This window comes from Malurus melanocephalus, unplaced genomic scaffold (assembly GCF_030028575.1).
Source record: "Malurus melanocephalus ecotype Western Australia unplaced genomic scaffold, MMel_1.1 scaffold_237, whole genome shotgun sequence".
NCBI lineage: Eukaryota > Metazoa > Chordata > Aves > Passeriformes > Maluridae > Malurus > Malurus melanocephalus.
Window position 1 is genome coordinate 543,278 of NW_026623469.1, and position 21,191 is coordinate 564,468.

Genomic DNA, 21,191 nt, shown 5'->3' on the forward strand with positions numbered 1-21,191 from the left:
TTTTTTTTTTAATTTTAAAACAATGAAGGAAACTTAATTGGTTTGAAAATGGCTGAGCTGTAGCTCCTGTGTGTCTGTGCTGCCTTAAGCCAGCTGCCTCTTCCACCTTCCCTGTGCCTTTCCAGGCCTCTCCATCTCACACTTCCTGGGTGTCTTAGCTGTGTTGTTTGCATCTTGCTCTCCCCCCTGGCAGGTGAGGAGGGGGTTYTCTGTATGCCCATGCTGAGCAGTGACACTGTCCTGGGAAGGCTTTAGTTGCCTGCAGACACAGCTTCCATCCCCAGCTCCCTTCCTGAGCCTGTTGGCACACCTGGGAGAAGCAGCCCATGCCTGTGGTGTCATGGCAAGGTGCGTGGTGCCCCAGCGTGCCCAGAGTTCCTGCGTCAGGGCAGCGGTGCCAGGCAGTGCCTGCAAAATATCCTGGGGCACCTTATACCCAGGCAGCCTCTGCCTCTGRTGCAGGGGCCAAGCTGGGCCCCGAGGTGCCACTGCTGGAGCTTCCCTGTYCCCTACCAGCAGCTGTCCCCTCCTGTCCAGCCCCACTGTTAGGGCTGGAGCAGGAAGTGGCAGTGCGGGCAGGCTCAGGAGGATTCTGCCATGGAGAGAGCCCCCAGTTCGGCCTCCTCCCGGCTGCCATCCAGGGTCTCTGATCCCTCGAAGCAGCCAGAGTCCCGAGGAATGTCCCCTTTGGGCTCTGAGGGCGATGGCAAGGCTTCGGAGCTGTCCCCATCCTCCGTCTCGCTGGCTGCTGGGAGAGGTGCTGTGGCATTAGAGGTGCTGCTGGGGCGCCTGGCCAGGGCCTTCCCACCCTCCCCCGGACCCTTACTGTCATAGTCCAGGAGGAGCTCAGCAGCTGTCAGCAGCTTGGCGCGGTGCTGGGGGTCYGTGATGTGCAGCTCGTTCAGGTGGGTCTCCCGCAGCTCCTTGAAGTCCTCCAGGGTCTGGTACCCATTCAGCAGGAGGGTGGAGGTGTGTTCCTGGGTGGGGGGCAGGGGTGAGCAAGGCTCTGATCCCCAGTGCTGGCCTCAGTGTGGGTCCATGGTGGGCACTTACCCCCCCATTACCCAGAAATGCCCCACGTGTCCCCTCTGTGYCCCTGGGGTGCTCGGTGGAGGGACCCACACGATTGGGGCAGAGTGAAGGAGAGCAGAGAGGGGGTGGTCCCACTGCTGGCACACGGGGCACTTGCTGGGTGCTGCTATCCCTCACCTGCAGGTTGATGCGCTCCAGCAGCTCATGGAGAGTCTTGGGCTTGAGGCGCTTGTTCCGGCCGGAGCCCCGGCTCCTGCGGGCAGGGACTGTCTCCTCAGGGATCACATCCACGTAGATGAATTTGAAGGAGCCCACCCTGTTGTTGAGCAGCCCGGTCCAGGTGCCCATAGGCGGCTTCTCGATGATGCCAATGATGTCCCCTTTCTGGGCCAAGGGGTAAGGGATGGCGGTGGGCTCAGGCTTGGGGACAGCCAAGGAACACCTCCACCTCATGGGATTCCCCAACCACCTGCCCTCCCTCCCTCTCCAAGGCCGCAGCAGCYGTGGCTCACCCGCAGCTTCAGGGAATCCTTGTCATAGGGGCTGGGGGTGAAGTCGGTGTGGACGCGGGCCCGGCCGCAGAAGGGGCCGGTGTAGGCTGGAACAGTCTCCTCCAGCCGACGGCTGTCCCCAGCATCRCCAGGGCTGSCAATGTCACTGCCTGCAGAGAGGAGGGGGTCAGGATGTGCCCAGCTGGGGACATGGGGCCAGTGTTCTGTTGGGACTGGCCTCACCGCTGGACAGCTGGCGGCCGAGGGCTGGGCGCCCGTCCTCCTCCTCCAGCTCCAGGTACGACAGGGGCACCTTGTCATGGCTCCACTCTTCCGTGCTGCTGGCTGGGGATAGGGGGCATGGGGACCCCTCCTCCTCCACCTCTCCCTGCTGGGGGTACCGGCGTAAGGCCAAGGAAGGGGCACCTGTCCCCCACTCACCTGTGTCCCCATATCCCCATTCACCTTCCCCTCGGCCAGTGCTCTCACGGCCATCCTGCCCATCTTGCGGTTCATGGTGCGGGAGATGACCGCCCGCCACTTGCTGCCCAGCTTCATCCTGCTGCTCCGTGCACCATCCTCRGGGCTGGCACTGCTGGGATCATCCTCAGGGATCTGCCAGAAGGATGGAGAGTGAAGGCAGAGCCTCCCGCCCTGGGCAAGCCTCAGCAGGGTCACACAGGGCTGTGAAATCCCACAGCCCACCAGTGCTGGCACCGTGGGCCACTGGTAAGACCAGGAATTTTGGGAAATCAGCTCTGAAACGGGCTGTTCCCAGGGGAGCAGGATGTATCAGGGGTGCTGCCGCCCTGGGGATGCTGGGAACTCACATTCTCCTCCAGGTTGAACTCCTCGCTTGACACGGGGGAGCTGACCTTGGACTTGCTGAARTCCTTGAAGCTGCTGGAACGCTGTAGAGAAAGCTGGGAGCAGGGATAGAGGTGTGAGGGGGAAGATGGAAAGGTGTGAGRGCTTCTTCGTGCATTKCCTGCAGCAGCTCCTCCCCCTCACTTTGGGCTGCTCTGCCCATCCCAGCGTGATGCAAGTGCTGGGGAGCATTTTTTTGCTGGCACWGCCTTTCCTGTCTTCCCTCTTCCAGGAGCTGCTGTGTGCCATGAACTCCCCAGAACTGGGATGTGGAGCTCTTGGTGCCTGTGCTTGGCACAGCACTCCCAGGGCATTCTCTGGCGTGGAACCTGGCACTGCCATGCTGGTAGCAGCCCAAGGCTATGCCATGCTGCCACCCTGGCACAGGGGTCAGGATATGAGGGGACACAGGGCTCTGCAGTGCCACAGCTCCTCTCAGCACAGGTGGGCAGGCAGTGAAGGGCTGGGAGCACCACAGCAGCCATGCCCCTGCTGCCACTCACAGTGTCAGCTCCAGGACTGAAAGTTTTCCATGTTTTCCACCTGTGGCTGTCACGCTGAAGCCCAGAGAGCACACCCCCAGTATCAGCAGCTGGCTTGGTGCCACCTCCATGCCTAAGCCATCACAGCTGGTTTTGGATCTCAGTCCTGGTGCATCTTTCCATCCCTRCCCCTTTCAGTCTTTCCTGTGCCCCCTCCCTGCCTTCTCTCTCCTTATCCTGGGGTATCTGTCTCACGCGGGAAGGGTTTCCCCATGCTGGGAGTGTTCTTGGTGTCAGCACAGCCATGTGGTCCCAGATGTCCCTCATCCCTGGATGCCAGCGCCAGCCTGCTCGCACATTGGGGCATGGCAAGCTTGGCTGCCACCACCAGCACCCTTGAGGCCCTCAGAGCACATACCACAGTGCTTGCTCTGCTGCCACCACAGCCAGGGATTTCCGTTCTCAAGCACCTCTGTCAGTTCCTGTGGTGCCCAAGGCCCTGCACAGCCTGGCCCTTGATCTGCTCCACTGTGCATCCTTGAGCACTTTGTTTTGCCATTCTTTGCAGAAGGCTGGCTCACGGTGGGATGCTCAGCWGCACCCCCTTTGTGGCTTTATGTGGCAGGGCCAGCTTCAGGTGCACCTGTGCAGAGGAGATGCTGGCTTTTGCCCTGCTCCCACCCCAGTGCCCTGAACCCACCAGATCCATTTAACCCCCCAGTGATTTCACTGCTGAGATGAAAGAGCTCTGGAGCTGGGAAAGCTGCTGCCCTGGGGCTGGAGGAGCCACAGGGAGCCTGACAGTGGGATGTGAGTCAGGGTAGCTCTCCTGGAGCACGGCAGGGAGGGGGAAGTGAGAGTGGCTGTGGCTGGGCAAGGGCAGGGGGATGCCCACTGGGACTGGCCCAGCTGGATGTGCCATCCTAGAGCAGCAAGGAGGAGTTCACCCAGATTTCCCGCGGGAGATTGCCAGCACGAAGGAGCTGCCATGGCACGGGTGTGTGCCTGTTGTGGGCAGGACCCTGCCACCGGGCACTGCCCCTGCTCCCCGTGGTGACTTGCTGAAGCTGATGGCAGCCCAGCAAAGCTTGGCAAGAACTGAAGTGCCAGCTGGTGCGAGACTCGGCAGGGAATGAGGAGCTGTTTTTTGTCCCCACTGGTGACTTCAGCCTCCAAACGGGGTGGCACATGGCCCTGCCCTGCAGAAGGCTCTCGAGAGGCCGTGGTCCTAGCAGCTGTGGCTGCTGTGGCTGCCATGTCGGAGCAGCGCTGCCAGAGGAAGCGGCTGACGCACGTGATGGAGCTGCAGCCGCGACCGCAGCACCTTGCTGTGCAAACGGGCHGGGAGCTGCTCCCCCGCCAGCACAGCGAGGGCCCCCAGGAAATGACGGGTGGCCGCCCACGCCTGGCGAGGCGGTGGGGCAGGAGGCACAGCCTCCCCCAGCAGAGCCCCACGGGTCCCACCGGCACCCCAGCTGGCACCCGTGCTGATCCCGGGAGCTGCGCATCCCGGCCGCCCATCTCAACAGGGTGCGAGCCAGGGTGGGAGCTGGACAAGCCCAGGACCGTGCACTGGCAAAGTCACAGTGGCTGGTGGCAGCAGAGATGAGCTCGTGGCCGGGCTGCTGCCACGCTGTCCCAGCCCCCAGCGCTCTGCCCCAGCGCCCCGGCACCAGCCCTCCTGCTCAGCACCCCATGGCAGCCCAGGCTTGGACAGCTCTGGATGTGCCAGGGCATTTGCAGTGCTGAGGACACCGGGATGCCGCCAGAACTCACCCATCCAGAACTCACCTTCCTGTGTCCCGGCTCCTTGTCSCCGGCGTTGGAAGGCTTGCGGCGCAGCATGGCGCTGGGGCGGATGGCGAGGGCACAGCGAGCGGCAGCGCCGAGCGCGTCCCGTCCCGTCCCGCAGCACCGGCACCGAGCCGGCAGCGCACAGGAAGCTGCCGGTCACATGAGAGGCGTTTGCAGCCGTGCTCGGGGTGGCTGGCGAAGCGCGGGCTGGGACAGGAGGAAGGAAACCCTCCACCGAGCTCCTGCCCTGCCCGGGGCCCCTGGGTGGGGACGGTGCCTGCGCCCTGACACCTCTGCGCCCTGACACCTCTGGGCCACGCCGCTACCCCTCGGCCGTGCTGCCCCTCGGTGATGCTGCCCATGCCCTACCTTCCCCTGGCAGTGCCGCCGCCCCTTGGTGATGCTGCCCCTTGGCCATCTGCAGATGAGCATCGTGTGTTCCCCCATGCGAAGGGTGACAGTCCCCAACCCCTCTGTCGTGACCACCCCCGTGCCTGCTCATCCTGTTGGGACGGGATAGCCAAGCCCTCTGTGTGACACTTGGTCTGGGATGTCCCCTGTATCCGCAGGTCCTCCCGGCTCGGCGGCACACCCAGGCGGGACATGCTCATGCTGCTGGCAGCCGCGGGGACATCCCTGACTGGGCTGGCTGCCCTGCACCTTCTCACTCCAAATCTTCCATCTTCTGCCCCAGAATTACAATCTGCTCAAACCCATCTCCTCACTGTCGACATTGGCTTGGCCGCCTCAGGGCTTGACAGGTGGGACAAACAGGGTCCCAGGAGTGGGGTTTGGGACTCGGATGCCAGCCCTACACCCGCTGGTGAGGCAGAACGCAGCACATCGTGCTCGGCAGGGCACAGCAGGGCCCGCCTTGCTCATGTTTAATCACAAACGAGCAAACAACACAACAAAAAAAGGAAGGAAGTGAGCGCGGGGGAAGACCCGGCCATGGTGGGAGGGGATGTGCGGGGTCAGGCCCCCAGCCCGCTGAGCAGCACCGAGAGCAGCGAGGCGAGGGCCASTGTGCCCGCGGCGGCGGTGGCCATCGCAGCGCCGCTCACCGGGAACGGCTCGGTGTTCTCCTGCAGCCAGCCGTACTCCTCCTCCAGCCGCTGCCGCCGCAGCTCCGGCCCCACGAGCGCTCGGATCCTCTCGTAGTAGGAGTTCAGGTACCGGATCTGCAGCCAGGCACCACGGGGATCCAYCACTGTGGGAGGGGTGGCCTGGATGCTGCCCCCTCCCCCGCCCCTCGGCTCTCCCTGTCAAGCTGCCTCACATCCTGACCACTTGGAGCTCATTGCCCCTCTTCATCCACTCATCCATCCTTGCTCTGTCCTCATTTGCCCACCCCAGCCTCATGGCATGGTCCTGATTTCATACTGCATCCACCTCCAGGCCCCCTGTGCCGCAGCTGCACATGCTGACCTCACATTCCTGCTCTGCTCCCCACCCTRGGCACACCCCCATACCTGCTGTGGGGACAGGAGGCTGAGGTCGATGAGGTTCCGGTCATAGGGCACCAGGGACACCACCTCGAAGGTCAGAAAAGGCTCCTCCCCACTCTGGTGCTGCCATAGAGAGGTGTCACTGGGTGTCCCCAACCACCTTGGAGTTGCCCCCACTCGATGCAGGCCCCCACACTGTGCCACCCATGTCACCCCTGCCACCCCACCCATCACCCTACCTCAGTCTGCGCCTTCACCACAAGGGCAACGTCTTCAATGCGGATCCCAAACTCGCCATCCTGGTAATACCCAGGCTCTGGGGGATGGAAAAATGCCTGGTGAGCCCCCAAACCCAGAGGCTTCCTCAGATCACTCCAGTGATCACCTCAGTGATCACTCTGAGTGGGATTGAAAGCTGACACCCCATCCCTGTGCCCAAGGCTGTCAGCCAGGGTGCCAACAAGGGTGCTGGGACGTACCAATGGAAGTGAACATGCCGGCCCCCAGTGGCACATTGTTGGACTGGAAGCCYACAGGCCCTGCAGGAACATGGGGTGGGTTAGAGAGACCTCTTGGGGATGGTGTGGGCTGTGGGGACACCCCAGCAAGAACAAGGCTGCCACCCTGGAGAGAACCACGGGGCCAACATAAAGACACCCAGGCACAGAAAACAGAGCCACCAAGGCAAGGACTATGGGGCCACCATGACAAGGACCAAGGATGAAAAGAATCATCCCAGTAAAGGTGATTGTACCAGTAAGGACCATGGGACCACCCTGGCAAAGACTGTGAGGCATCCCAACAAGGACCATTGATTGGATTATCCCAGTAAGGACCATGGGACCACCTCAGCAAGGATCATGGGGCCACCCTGGCAAAGACACTGCAAGTAGGAATTGCCCCACCCCCTAGAGAGGCCCTCCTGGGGGATGAGATGGCTATAGTGAGCTCCTGTCCTCATCCCTGTCCCCGCAGCTCAGCCCACATGCCCAGCACTGGTGTTGGTGCCACCTACACTCGTGGACTGAGAGGAAGTTGCCGATGCCGTGGCCAGTCCCATGACCATAGTTGAGTCCAACATCCCAGAGTGCCCGGCGGGCGAAAGACTCCACCGTTCTCCCTGAGGAATGAAGAGGTGGGATGGGGGCTAATGAGCCTGTGGGCCCCACCCCCCGCCCTCCTGCTCCCTGTGCCAGAYRTCCTGTGCAGGGCCAGRCTGCCCAGTGCCAGGTTTGGCACCCACCTGCTGTGTTGGATGGGAAGATGAGGCAGGAGAGATCGATATTGCCCATCAGCACACGGGTGTAGGCTTCCTGTGGGGCACCGTGGGGTGAGCATGTGGTGCCTGGACACCCACCCCATACATCCAGCCCTGGCCAGGACCATGCTGCTGAGAGCTACAGGGAGTGCTGGGCAGTGTGGGGTGTCCTGGGAAGCGCAGGGGTGTCCGAGGCAGTGCAGGGGTGTCCTGGGCAGTGCGGGGGGTGCTGGGCAGTGTGGGATGTCCTGGGCAGTGTGGGGTGTCCTGGGCAGTGTGGGATGTCCTGGGCAGTGTGGGATGTCCTGGGCAGTGCAGGGGTGTCCTGGGCAGTGTGGGATGTCCTGGGCAGTGCAGGGGTGTCCTGGGCAGTGCGGGGGGTGCTGGGCAGCACAGGGGTGTCCGAGGCAGTGCAGGGGCTACTGGGCAGCACAGGGGGTGCTGGGCAGTGAAGGGGGTGCTGAGCAATGCAGGGGGATGTTGGCTGATGTGGGAGGGGGTGGTACCTTCTGGAATGGGGTGGGCTCTCCCCAGTGCACTGTCCGAGTGATGTCTGTTGTCCCGTCCCTGCAAAGGAGGGACATGAAGGGGGGTGAAGCAGCCCCAGTGCTGGCTTTGGGGGWCCCTGGATGTGGGGTTGTGGCAGGGGTCTCTGTTCAAAGCTACGCACAGATATTGCCCTCCGGTATCAAAGAGGTACATCTCTCTTGCAGACAGTGTCCGGCTGCTCCCGTTGGAGGGGCTGCAAGGGGAGGGGGGGGTCAGAGCCCTCRCCCAGCTGCCCATTGCCCACTGCCCTCTGCCCACCACCCACCGCTGCCTCAGCCATACCTGTAGTGGGCCAGCGCCGCATTGAGCCCACTGGCCGAGATGGACTGGAAGCTGGGCCCACGGCTGTGCTCCTGGGCCCTGGAAGGCAGGAGCAGGAAGAGGAAGGAGGTGCTGGGGGTCCTGGGCTGCCCTTGGCTGAGCAGGGCAGGCCTGGGAGGCAGCACTGACCAGCGAAGTGCGTCGATGTGCTGAGCCCCTGAAAACTCGTCCACCTGTCCCTGTGGGACTGTCTTCTCCAGCCACAGCAGGTACTGGATGACGGCCACCGCATCCCGGACCTGGGGGTGTGCAGTGGCACCGGGAGGATGCATCAGCACCCCACTTCCTCTGGTCCCTCTGCCATTCTGCAGGGGGACTGTGGGCAGGAAGCAGCCCTTACGTGGGCGGCTCGCAGCAGCTCCTGCTCGTGGGCGTTTTTCACAGCCTTGGCCATCATGACAGGCGAGTAGTTCTCCTCCAGCAGCTTCTCCTGTGAGGGAAGGCGGGAGGTGGCACAGCKGTCCGTCCCCTCAGGCTCCAGGGCCGGCCACAATGCGGTGACACGGGGCCATCCCCGAGCCTACAGGACACACGTGCCCCGTGCCAGGCTTGGTGCCCACCTGGGGGATGACTCTGTAGAGGCCGTAGGTGGTGTACTCGGTGCCCAGCCACACGGTGACGTTGCCCTGGGCGTAGCGGCGCAGATGGGCGCTCACCTGCTCGTAGCCCTGCAGYTCCACGCACAGCGGCCCCGGGCAGCCCGAGCGCAGCGACTCCCGCGCCGCCGCCGAGAGCCGGGAGCCCTCCACGAACAGGCTGGGGAGGAAGCGGCATAGGGCRGGCACAAGACGTGGGGGTCACTTGGCTGCCTTTGGTCCCCCCAAGCCCGGCCACGCCTGCTGAGGAGGGACCTGGGGCGCTCAGAGAGGATGCTGAGCTGGGAATGGGAGGAGCTCAGGCTGTGAGGGAAGGGACTGTGCTGTGCCCTGGTGGGGGTTGGAAGCGGGGAGATAGATTGGGGAAGATGTGCAGCTCAGASGGACAGTCAGTGGGGCTGGGCATGGCAGGATGTGGTGACTCTGGGGACGGGGGCAATGGGGCTGAGAGGGCGGTTCCATGGGGGCTGGCTCAGGCAAGGAAGGGTGGAAGGGGTGGGTGGTGAGCCCGCCACGTGCCCCGTGCCCACAGGGACGCGCTGCGCACCTTATGGTAGTGTTGGTCAGGAGRGCGTAGGAATAGAAGACGGGGTTGTAGGGGATGTCATCTCCGCGGAGGTTGAAGAGCCCTGCCAGGAACGAGACCTCCGTGCGTGCCGCTGCCACTGTCATTGCCACTGCCCTCCCTCCCCGAGGGCTTGAGCCCACGGCGCCTGTCCTGGCACCGCCGCGGCACGTGGGTACTCACAGGCCGTCTCCTCCAGCCCCGACAGCAGCACGGCYGTGGGATGCCTCACGTGTTGCTCCATCCGCTGCCGGATCCCAGCCACCTTCTCCTGCCAGCTGCTCCCTGCGAGTCCGGACAGTGAYTGGCTCAGTGCAGGGACCACCGTGGGCCCAGGTCACCCGGAAACTGAGGGAGGCTGCGGTCAGACCTGTGAACTCTGCTGGGAGGCTGTAGATCTCACTGGAGGAGGGAAGGGGTCTGTGGTCACCCCACGCCTGATCCACAAGGTTGGTCTCGAGGGGGAGCAGGGTCCGGCCGGAGCCGTGCAGAGCCCGGCTGTAGCTGTTCCAGGTGCCTGGGGGCGAGCAGTCCGCAGGTCAGGSTAAATCCACCCCCAGAGGCTGCCCTCCCGTGGGCAGGGTGACCGCCGGTGCCAGCCAGCCCTACCGATGGAGAAGAGGAAGGGGTCCAAGCTGACGTTCCCCCCTACAGGAACCGCCTTCAGGATCCACATCCCGATGGACTCGATGGAGGCTGCACGAGAGAGCGGAGTGGCGCTGCGAGTTTGCACTGCATCCCAGCCCCGCGCTGAGCCCACAGGAGGCTGTAGCAGGGGCTCGGAGGGTCCTGGGAGCGGGGACACCCGGCAGCCCCCATCCTGCCCACACTGACTTGTCCTCTGCAGCTCCCAGTTGCAGTCCAGTTCCCGCTCCGCCTGGGTCCAGTAGCGGCTGTCTGTCCACAGGGCAGCCTTGTCCTGCGTCACCACAACGGTGCCTGCAACAGGAGTGGGGGCTCAGGGGTCACCTATTTCTCTCTCCCTGCAGCTGGCAGTGACCTCCAGAGGCTCTCAGGGATCTACGCCATGCGCGTGGATCCCCAGGAACGAGGGCCAGCAGGGAGGTGACAGCCCTCCGAGCAGCAACAKGCGTGTTTGGGGGGTGCCCTCACCTGAAGAGCCGGTGAAACCAGTGAGCCAGCCCAGCCGGGCGTCCCGCTCGGAGATGTACTCGCTCTGGAGTGGGGATGGAGCCGTGAGAGGCGGCCGTGGGCGCCGGCGGGGAGCGCAGCGGGGGAAAGCTGCTGCCTTACCATGTGGGCATCTGTGGAGGGCACAATGTAGGCGTGGGCGCCGTGGGTCCGCATGGCGCCCCGCAGCGCCGCCAGACGCTCCGTCGTGTTGGTGGCCGTCGGTGGCAGGTACTGGTGGCACAGAGATACGTGCTGGGACTGGGAGGGATCCCATGCAGGGGGTCTCAGGAACAGGGAAGGGGAGCAAGGAGGGGCTCACCGGTGGGTCCGCGGTGCAATCCCGGATGTCATTCCTGGGGGAAGGAGCCTGCCCTGCAGCACAGCCTGTGGGCGCGGCGACACCCGGGAGTCTCAGGCTGCAGCCCGGGGCTCCTGCTGGCCCCCTGCTCCAGCCCGGAACCTTGCCAGGAAGCTGTGACCGTCGTCCCCAACCCCAAACACCAGCCAGCCCAGCTTCGGGGCTTTTTGCAAAACCCAGTTTTTAGCCCCAGAAACTCTGTGAAAGGCAGCGTCATCCCTGGGTTCAAGAGGAAGTAAATCTCCCAGTGCCCATGGTAGGATCGTCACGGGGGGCAGCTGGTGCCCGCCATGCCTGGAAGCAGGGAGGGGCTGGCAGGAGCCTGGCTGGAGCATCCCAGCCTGTCTGGGGCTGCAAGAAGAGCTGGCCAACAGCCGGGCCGTGTCCGGCTGGACCTGGCCTCCCCCCAGGGCTGCTTGGCACAGGGTGCCACCACCACTCCCTGAGCTCTCCATCACCAGCTGGCACCTGGCTCCTCACCTTGGGCCAAGGGCACACAGCTTGGGTCCGTGGGACAATGCAGGATGGGATCATCCTCAGTCTGAAGGACCTTGAGTAGCTGGTGTCTGCACCCTGAGGGCTGCTCCTTACCTGTCACCTGCTCTGGGCGCATCCCCGGGCCAGCTGGGCAGGRCGAACCCCGAGCAACAGCCTGGCTCCTATCCTGGCAAGGACCCACCCCCACTTCACCCGGAGCTGTGGCTGGCGTACCCCACGCTTTCTGTATCTGCCTCCTGGTGGTCCCAGACATGCTGTCCTCCTTCAACACCCAGCCCGCCCTCTGCCATACCGTGGAGCAGGAGTACCCAGGCTGCCATCCAGAGTGGGGGACACATGGCTGCTCTGGCTGTGCCCAGCGAGATGGGGCGCCAAGGGGACACTGTGTGTGACAGGTCCCTCCTCCTGTGCCTTTGCCCCAGGGGCAGAGGGATGCGGGATGGGAGGGACAAGGCCCCAGCAGATACAGGGAGTGGGGAGCAGGGTTTGTTGTCCTTTGGAAAGTGAATTCTGCTGCTAAATAAAAGCAAACAGCAAAATCAGTACAAAGTCCAAAGATCCTGCAGGAGCAGAGGTGGRAGGGTGCCAACTGAGTCTGGCACAGCCCGATGGCCCAGGTTAAGTCAGGCAAAGGCTTTGCACCCTGGGGAACCCCTGTGTTCCAGYGCCATGGAGAGCTGACATGGGGTCTCTGGGGTGAGGGCCAGATGCCCCCCCAAGCCAGTCAGCCCCCTGAGCCATCCCTCCTTCTCCACAGGACATGGAGCCAAGCACAGCATCCCCCTGGCACAGTGCAGTCCCCACCCTAGCCCCCTGAGGCTGGGGCTGACAGACTGAGGCTGTGGAGCCTCATCACCGGTACCACCCATTACAGCTGTCAGCAGGGCACAATGTCCCTCCTCCTGCTGAGCAGGGCTGGGGGCCAGTGGGGACACCCAGAGCACCGGGGACACCCACCCCTGTCTGTGGCTCCTGCAGCTGACTGGGTGACAGGAACACACAGTGCTGTATCCCCCAGCCATGGCTGGGCCCCTCATTTTTTGGTGTGGCTGTTTTTCCACTGCAGCTGCAGTAACGGGGCCACTGATCCTGCGCCAGCACTATTCTTACTCCAGGGGAAATGTGGATAGCACTGAGCACCACATCAGCRCCCAGCCCACTCTCAACCCAAATCTCTGCACCCCTTTGGCAAGGGACATGGAGCATCCAGCAGTGGGTGGGGAGGAGACAGTGTCCCCAGGGAAGGCCTGAGGTCCCAGAAGGGGAGAGGAGCAGGGATCGCGCAGTACCAGTTGTTGTGACCTCCAGATGGTTGTAGGGTATGGAGGTGGTGGTGCAGGAAAACCCCTGAGTGCTCTGGGGAGGGGAAAGSCTTGACTGCTCTGGCTTTCCCTGGTCTGAGGGAGACCTCTCCCTGGCTGGGGTTCAAACAACATCCAGTATGAGCACCYAGCATCTGCCATGGGTGGCCAACATCTGCCATGGACTGCAGGAGCAGGGACAGACACACTGCTGCTCCTCCTGCTCTGTCCAGCTCTGGCCATGGAGCAGCACAGACCCACAYGACAGAGACAGAGTCTGGAAGGAGCACAGAGGGATGGGGCCGTGGTGCCACATCCCAGTTTTTCACTTGTGCAATGACATGGAAAGGGCACGAAGCTTGTGAGACACAGAGCAGGATGTCTGAGCCCAGCTTGGTCCAGGGGGAGGGTTTCTGGGGGGCAGGAATTCACACAAGGCCTTGAGAGGTGACCTCAGTGCTGATGGGAGCATGTGGTCCTGCAGATACAAGGGTAACAGGGACCATGAATCTGGAGTGCTTGGTGGGTCAGGCTGGAGCCACTGGCATAGGATGTGGCCTATGTAGGCAGAGACACGTGTGGAGGAAGAGGAGGGTGATGGCTGAGCCATGCAGGTGGCACCAGCCCCTGTCCACTGCCCAGGCCAAGCAGCCACTGCTGAAGCTGGCCAGGGATCTGTGCTCCATGGGAGGATCCTGCTGGGATGTGCCCTTTGTCCCGCCAGGCCCATCAGYTCCGTGCCTCCGTGCATCTGCCTTGCCAAAACCATGTTATCTTCGTCCTAAGGAGCCTTGACCCTGAGGCCTGTCACTGTGATTGCACAGGTACTTCCTCCAGCGGCTTTAATAACTCTGGTTGCAGAGAGAAAGACTGCAAGAGGGGMAGATCTGCTGCCACAGGCATTGCAGGTGTCCCTCCTTGGCATGGACACAGATCTTCASGGGTGAATGTGTGTCCCCACCCAAGACAAGTCATGGAGTCAYAGACTGGTTTGGGTTGGAAAGGACATTAGAGATCCCCTAGTTCTGCCGCCCTGCCATGGGCAGGGACACCTTCCCCTAGACCAGTTTGCACCAAGCCCCTTCTAGCCTGGCTTTGGAAACTTCCAGGGATGGGTCAGTGACACCTCCTCTGGGCGCCTGTGCCAGGGCCTCCCCACCCTCACAGGGAAGTATGTCCTCCCTCTGTCTAACCCACACCAATCCTCTTTAATTTAAAACCACCCCACCTTGATTTGCTGCAACGGACCCTGCCAAGAAATTTGTCCCCACAGACTCACCTCCCTGCCTAGGCTTCCCAGAGCACTCCCTGCAGGATCACTGCTCATCACAGCCCATGAAGATCTTTGGAGTGCGACCCCATCTTCCTGGGCCTGGGGTCCCTGCACTACAGCTCTCACAGGCTCRGCCTCAAGGCCTGGCAAAGCTGGGTCTGGTGGTGACCACAAACCCCCTGAGCTTCTGCCTCCTCCCAGCGGCACTTCATGGCCCCTTGCACAGACAGCTGTCCACCCATCCTAACCCTGCAGTGACTGGTCGGCTGTGTCACTGCACTGACTGTCCAGCTGTGTCACTGAACTATCTGACTGTGCCACTGTGCCGACTGTCCAGCTGTGTCCCCACCAGGGACTGTCCAGCTGTGTCACTGAACTGTCTGACTGTGCCACTGCACTGACTGTCCAGCTGTGTCACTGAACTGTCTGACTGTGCCACTGTGCCGACTGTCCAGCTGTGTCCCCACCAGGGACTGTCCAGCTGTGTCACTGAACTGTCTGACTGTGCCACTGTGCCGACTGTCCAGCTGTGTCCCCACCAGGGACTGTCCAGCTGTGTCCCCGCACTGTCYAGTGTGTCCATGCCTCCCCTGTCCAGCAGTGTCACCGCTCCACCGCCATGACCTCGCTCCGACTGTCCAGCTGTGGCACTGGGACCCTGCTCACCACGAGGTGGCACCAGGACTGCGCCGTGGAGCCGCCGCCCCTGTGCCGTGTCCCACTGTCCTGTGTCCTGTCCCTAACCAGCCCCCAGCTCCGGCAGCAGCAGAGCCGGCTGCTCCCCTCGCCACTCGGTCCCTCCGGTTGAGCACTGGAGTGTCCATGTCACGAATGCCCTCAGGCTGCCCGCGTCTGGCRTCACCCGCTGGTCCCCCCTTCTGAGAGGACCCCAGGAAGGGGCAGGACAGGCACAGGTGCAAGGGGGACACCAAAGCTGCTGGGATTGTTGCGGCAGCTTCCCAAGGATGCGATGCGGTGCCGTGGGGACAGTCAGGCAGCACTCTGCTGCCATCCTKTTCATTAGCGACATGTGTTAATGATGCTTCGTCCTCCCTGCCTGGTTCCTGCCGAGACCGGGGGCAGCGCCCCTCACCCCACGGCCGCACCCCATTCCCAGGGGGTTCCACACGGCCAGGACGGTCCTCCCCTTTTATCCCACCCTTTGAACTCCACTCTGGCATCATGCCCAGTGCCACCCCCGATTCCATCATCCTCAATGGCATCCTCCTTCTCCTCCTCGCCCCGCATGGGGGGTGGCACGGGCCGTCCCTGGGCTCCCCCAGGGCCGCATGTCGCTCCGAGCCAGCGTCAACAGGACGAAGCTCCTTGGCCGCCGTGCGTCCGGTGGGGCCCGTCCCTCCCGCGGGAGGTTTCCTCGAAGACGAGCCGGAGGAAGGCTTTGGGGGGACATCCTCCTTTTGTGGGCTATTGTTGGCCTTCCGTCACCTGCAGAGGCCGCAGGGTGACTCAGGCCGGGGTGACGCGCCCGGCAAACAGGACGCGGGGAGGGTGTGCGGGCGCAGGAATGCGAAAGCCAGCGGTGGCAGCGGGATGCTGCCAGGATGCCCGAGGATGCCCCGGCGGGCAGGGTGTATCCGATGATGACTGCCCAGGGGATGGGCTGGGGGTCCCCACCGCCCCACAGAGCTCGGCAGCTGGGCTACAGGGATGAGAGTCCAGCTCCTGGCTTCCCCTGTGGTAGGGTCCCCCTCCCCCCCCCACGTTGGGGAGTTCACAGCACCATTGGGGAGTGCTGAGCCTGCATTGCGCCAAAAGCAGAGGCTGCAGGAGAACCTGGCTGGGGTCAGGGGCTGCAGCCAACAGGACTGGAACAGGTTCAGGGGATGTGCTCCTCTTGTGTACCACAGAGACCTGTGGGGCTGTGACATGGTACCAGATYAAGATAAGGACTGGGATGTCACTTACCAGGTATTGGCATGGGCAAAGTAGACTCACTTTGAGGAAATTAATTGAATTCCATCAAATCATGGAATAATGGARCGGCTTGGTTTGAAAAGTACCTTAAAGCCCATCATGTTCCAATCTCCTGCCATGGTCAGGGACACCTTCCACTGTCCCAGGTTGCTCCAAGCCCCATCCAACCTGGCCTTGGACACTTCCAGGGATCCAGGGGCAGCCACAGCTTCTCTGGGTAGCCAGTGCCAGGGTCTCATCCCATCACAGCCAAGAATTTCTTCCTCATATCTGATCAAAATCTCCCCTTTTATGAATTTATCACCAATCAAATCGGAGCAGGGTAATGAGAAAAAAAAAAAAACCTAAACCTTAACCCCTTCCCCCACCTCTACTTTCCTTCTGGGCTCGAAGTGATTCCCAATTTCTCTCCCTCCTCTCCTCTGGAATGGGGACTGTGGGCAGTTCACCGCACACTGACCCCTCTGCACACCCTGCCTGGCTTGTGGGGCAGAACAGAAGGCTGGAGGGGACTGTGSGTGGGGCAGGAGAGCCCCCTGCCCCGTTGGGTGCCAGGGGAAGTGGAGAGTCCCAGGATCTGAGGGTCAGGCTGGGAGGGGGTCCCAGGACCAGGATGGAAGGAGACATCCTGGATCCAGGCTGTGCAGGGGTCCTTGGGCCAGGCTGGCAGCAGTGTTGGGGTCTGGGGGACATTCTGGGTGGGGGTCCTGGACCAGGCTGAATGCGTGGGTTCCAAAGTCAGTCTGAATGGGGGGTCCCGGGCCATTCTGGGTTCTGGGGTCCCAGAGGCAGCTTGGCTGGGGGATCCCGGGCCAAGCTGGGCACAGAAGACGCGGCCAGGCTGGGAGTGGGTCCCAGATTCGGGCTAGTTGGGGAGGTCTCCGGACAAGCTGGGGTGGTCTCAGAGCACTGGGGATGCGATGAGGAGGCTGTGGTGGGGAATCCCCCGGAGGATGTGCCGGGAGGGGATCAGGCAGCAAACTCGGAACGGGGGAAACCCGTGGGGGTGTTCCGACGGCGGGGCGGGACGGGGCGGGGCGGGGGCGGACACCTCCCCCCCATCTCGGGGGCCAGATGACGGGCGGCGGCGGGGCCGGGCCGGGCTCTCACCGCCTACAAATGCGGCTCCCCCGGCGGTCGCCCCCGCCGCCCCCTGCCGCCCCCCGCCATGGCCGCGCCGCGCCGGCTCCTGGCCCCGCTGCTGCTGCTGCTGCTGCTGCTTGGGCTCGTTCTGGCCGCCCCCGGTGAGAGCGGGGACCCCCGGGCCGGCAGCGGGGGATGAAGGGAGGGAGTGAGGAAAGAGGGGACCGCGGGGACCGCGCCGGGGTGGCCGCGGGTTAGGGGCCGCAGCGGGACGGACACCGCCGCCCGTACCAGCGGGATCCGCTGCCGTTAGGCTGGGGAAGGACAAAGCGCCTTCTATGGAGCCGAAAACTCTCTGGTCCCCGTGCAGAGCGGGAGCGGGAACGTCCGCGGTGACAGCCCCGCGCATCGCCGGGTCCTGCAGCGGGAACCACGCGGGACTCGGCCCCGGCCCCGGCTGCCARCCGGCCCCGCGAGGGTGKGGGACTGGCGGAGCTGGGACCAAASAGACGCCCGGGGGAGCAGGATCAGAGCTGGGACTGGAGTATCCCCGCCCGGCGCTCAGGGGAGCAGGACCACTGCACAGGAGCCAGAGCATCCCATCCAGACATTCCAGGGCCCCGGGAAAATGGCACCGCTGCTGGGAGCACCGCCTGGCACTCCTGGGATGCGGGGACAGTGTGAAGGGCCGAGGGTCTCGGTGGCACAGAGAAGGGGGGCTGTGGGGGGGCTGGGGSCGAAGGCGGAGGCTGGGCAGCCCCATGCCACACGGTGATGCCGGTGGCCGTGGCCGCACGAAGTGGCCATGCTTGGCACAGGTGGCCGGGCCGTCCCGGCCCAGGAAGCACTTGGCAGCGATGGCTCTTGTTGGGGACAATCCAGTAAACCGGCCGGYCCAGGGCCAGGCAGCCCCATGGCATTATTGTCCCTGTCCCGCGCGGGGGACACCTGGCTAACGCTGTTTCTGATGTCCTCAGGGCCACTGGGGCAGGCGCCGGACGGGAAGGATGCACAGGGCGGCCTCGCCCGAAGGCTGGTGCGGCCGCGGGGCGCTCGGCGTGGGATCGCGCAGCGGCCGCGGGGCTGGCGCAAGTACCGGCGGCCCCGGCCCCGGCTGTCCCACAAGGGCCCTATGCCCTTCTGAGCCAGGTGAGATGCAGCGGGGCACGGGGAGCGCGGGMAAACGTGTGACGGTGCCGGGAGGGAACTCACATGTGCTCGGGCTTGCTCTCGTCGCAGGGCTACCAGCCGCCTTCCGTGGACACGGCTTCCATCGCCCGCGCCGTGTCCTCGCCTGCTCCACTCATCCTCCAGCCCTGAGCATGGGGTCCCCACGCGAGCCCTCGGCTGGCCCCACCTTCTCCCGGCGGTCGTTCCTGGTGGCCCCGGTGCCGTGTCTGGCATGCTGGGTGCCTCCTRCCCCTCCTCACAGCTGGAAGGAGATGCCTGCAGAGGGGCCGGGGCTGCCACGATGCCCTGTCCCGGTGGAAGAAGGGCTGCCCTGGCCATCGGCTCACCGGGACCACAAAGCTTTTGCTTTGCGCAAAGCACTTTTGTCAGGTGGAGCAGCGTCTCCTCAGGGGTCTGTGAGCTCCCTTGGGGTCCTGTCCCAGCCCTGTCCATCACCCCTGCACCAGGGGGGAGCACACAGCTTGTCCCGAGTCTATTTATTCCCATGGTGCTCATCCCACACCCTGGGTGAGCTGTCCTCACAGTGAGTGTGATGTCCCTTTCCTGCTGGCAGACCCACCTCCTGGGCACCCCCATGGCGGGCATTGCCCACGTAGGACACACTGGGGGACCCTGGGCCCCTCTGCTTCATCCTGTGGGACAGCAGCAGCAGGGTGGTATGGGGGGCTCTGTCAGGCTCTGCCATATCTCAAAGGAGGGGCTCTGGCTCTGAGCTGGACCCTGTTGATCATCTCCTGTGCCTGTAAAGATTTAWTCCTTGTAAATACATCTTTATAATAAAGAGTTATGATTATTAACTCAGTAAATGCTGATTTCTGGAAGGGCAGATAGAGGTTGCTCTCCTGCTGGTGGGGAGGGATCCCAGGTCCCTCTGCTCCCTCCTGGAGCTGTCCATGGGCACTGTGAGTCATGGCTGGGGCCATGGCAGCCCCTTCCCCAGCCCACTGGTGGCAGAGCAGGTGCTAAGCAAGGAGTGAAGCCATTTGCTGAGCCTGTGGAACTGGCAAGGAGAATGGGAGAACACAGGTCAGAGAAGCTGGGGGATAGAGGGGATGCTGGAAGGGCACAGGGATGCTGGGCCCAGCTGGGCAGTGACGGGAGAGGGGCTACGGGACCCTTGGAACAAAGGCCCCGAATGCGAGTGCTCCTCTGAGAGTCCTACTTTTAGCCTTCTGAGGTTTATTTTTGGGAGGAGGGTTTGGGCCTGGGCGGGCCCTGGTGGGAGGAGGATGAGGCCTGTAGGATGTGCAGGGATCCAGGGGAGGCTGCAGGAGCCACCTCTGCCACTAGCCAGTGCCTGCCTGGTGCAGGACTGGGAGCCACCCCCGTGCTGCAGGGCAGTGGCCCAGCCCTGGACACAGCTCTCACTGGTTCTGTGTGACTCTGCTGTTGTTGGACAGTCCCAGTGGCTGCTGGACYGTCCCTTTGCCCCAGCCTGACCCCACCAGTCCTGGGCAGTCACCCCACAGCCCTGCACACAGGGGCAGCTGTGACTGTTGGGTACCTGCCATCCTCATCATGGGTATCCCTGTCCCTAGCATTCCAGCCACTGCCACCTCTGGTGTCCCTGCCTCTGGTGTCCTTGGCATTCCTCTTCTCCATGTCCCCATCCTTGCATCCCCAGTCCTGGTGCCCCCACCCCATGGGGCTGGGTGCGAGTAGGACCCGTGTGGGTACACAGGGGGTCAAGGCTCATGGGATGGAGAGTCCCTGTAGGATCCTGCGGGTGGGAAGGAGAGGCTGTATCCTGCAAAGGGAGGGGGGCCCCAGGGAGAAGACACCCCCAGGCATGTCTGGGACCCCTGAGAGATGCAGTGGCTATGCAGGGCCTCCAAACCCCTCACTGCTCACAGTGGGCTGCCCAGGGGGACGTCCCGGGGGGCAGGGCTGAGGGTAGGCAGCACCGGCGGGGAGGGAGTTAAGGGGCCATGGAGGAGCGGAAGGGCTGCAGCTGCGGGCTGCGAGCCGGGACTGGGGAATCGCTGGGGCCCAGCTGGCCTCCATTACCTCATCCRCCAGGAGCAGGAGGGATGCGCTGCCCAGCCACGTGCCAGTACGCTCCTGCACGTCACTGCTGCTCCACATCGCCACTGCCAGTTGCCCTGAGAGCCCCTGCCACCCCCACCCTGCTTCACGGCCAGCCCACGAGCCACTRCCACCCTGCTCTGCCACCAGCTACCCCACAAGTGCCCAGAAGCCACTGCTGGTGCACCCATGATGGTCTGGGTGGGTGGGCAAAGGTTGCCCACTCACTGCCCAGTCCTGCCTTGGCCCTCATGCCCAGTTTTCCAGCCCCAGCAGCCTCTCAGAGCTGGAGTGGGGCCAGACATGGTGCCCTGACCCCAGCCCCTCCAGCTGCCCCAAGCTGCAGCTCTGGGATGCTGGGGGTTATTGCTCCTCCATGGCCAGCCTACGGTGCTGCTGCTATCGGTTTGAACTGGGAGGGCTCTCCCCCTGCACTCAGTGCTGACGCTTTGCCTCCCCAGATGCAGCAGCCAGGACCTTGCCCAAGAGCTTTGGTGGGATCCCTGCCAGGGTGCAGGCAGCAAGTGGGCCCAGTAGACCCCCAGAGTGACTGCAGTGGCCATGCCAGTGAGGCAGCAATGTCCCACATCCCCCAAGCATYGCTCAGCCCCAAGTGCTTGGGCTGCAGCCAGGGGCTGCACAGCTGAGCCCTGACCCCTGCCCTGCTGCACCAGCCTGGAAGGCGGAGGCCAGGGAGGACCTCCCGGCTGGGCTGTGGCCAGCCTGGAAGGAGGAAAAGGCTTCTAGGCCGGGAGACCTAAGGAATCTCTGGCTCTTCCTGGCTTGGCCTGCTGCCCGTAGGCAGGTGGGAACTGCTGAGCTCGGCCGTGCTCCCCGTGCCCCGTGGGCCATGGCAGTGCCAGAGCCCCTGTACTACAACAGGGAGCTAGGGCATAGCAGGCAGCAGGCACGGGCAGCACTGGGGACAAGGACACGAGCAGTGGGCACGGGGCAGCACTGGGGACAGGGACACGAGCAGCAGGCACGGGG

General features: G+C 63.6%; 2 protein-coding genes across 4 annotated transcripts; both read right to left on the minus strand.

The window, feature by feature from the left end:
* Nucleotides 1-6: 6 nt before the first annotated feature.
* Nucleotides 7-4,942, minus strand: SASH3 (SAM and SH3 domain containing 3). Of its 3 annotated transcripts, none has more exons than XM_057375018.1 (8): nt 4,664-4,942; nt 2,354-2,446; nt 1,989-2,138; nt 1,767-1,911; nt 1,545-1,693; nt 1,210-1,416; nt 827-977; nt 7-748 (listed from the first exon to the last, which is right to left on the minus strand). In XM_057375018.1, the coding sequence occupies exons 1-8, from the start codon at nt 4,715-4,717 to the stop codon at nt 582-584; spliced, it is 1,116 nt and encodes a 371-aa protein (XP_057231001.1). In that variant the 5' UTR covers nt 4,718-4,942; the 3' UTR covers nt 7-581. The 3 variants fall into 3 exon arrangements, with proteins under 3 accessions (XP_057231001.1, XP_057231002.1, XP_057231000.1); XM_057375019.1 differs by having other exon boundaries at nt 7-745; nt 1,767-1,914; XM_057375017.1 differs by having other exon boundaries at nt 1,767-1,914; nt 4,664-4,941.
* Nucleotides 4,943-5,509: 567 nt separating this feature from the next.
* Nucleotides 5,510-11,901, minus strand: XPNPEP2 (X-prolyl aminopeptidase 2). The gene is made up of 21 exons (XM_057375016.1): nt 11,686-11,901; nt 10,857-10,921; nt 10,658-10,768; nt 10,517-10,580; nt 10,238-10,342; nt 10,013-10,099; nt 9,774-9,920; nt 9,587-9,688; nt 9,386-9,467; nt 8,803-8,998; nt 8,583-8,672; nt 8,372-8,481; nt 8,204-8,281; nt 8,043-8,114; nt 7,879-7,939; nt 7,358-7,427; nt 7,130-7,234; nt 6,594-6,653; nt 6,354-6,430; nt 6,139-6,237; nt 5,510-5,847 (listed from the first exon to the last, which is right to left on the minus strand). Exons 1-21 carry the CDS (start codon nt 11,729-11,731, stop codon nt 5,641-5,643), a joined length of 2,034 nt encoding a protein of 677 aa, XP_057230999.1. The 5' UTR covers nt 11,732-11,901; the 3' UTR covers nt 5,510-5,640.
* Nucleotides 11,902-21,191: the final 9,290 nt, after the last annotated feature.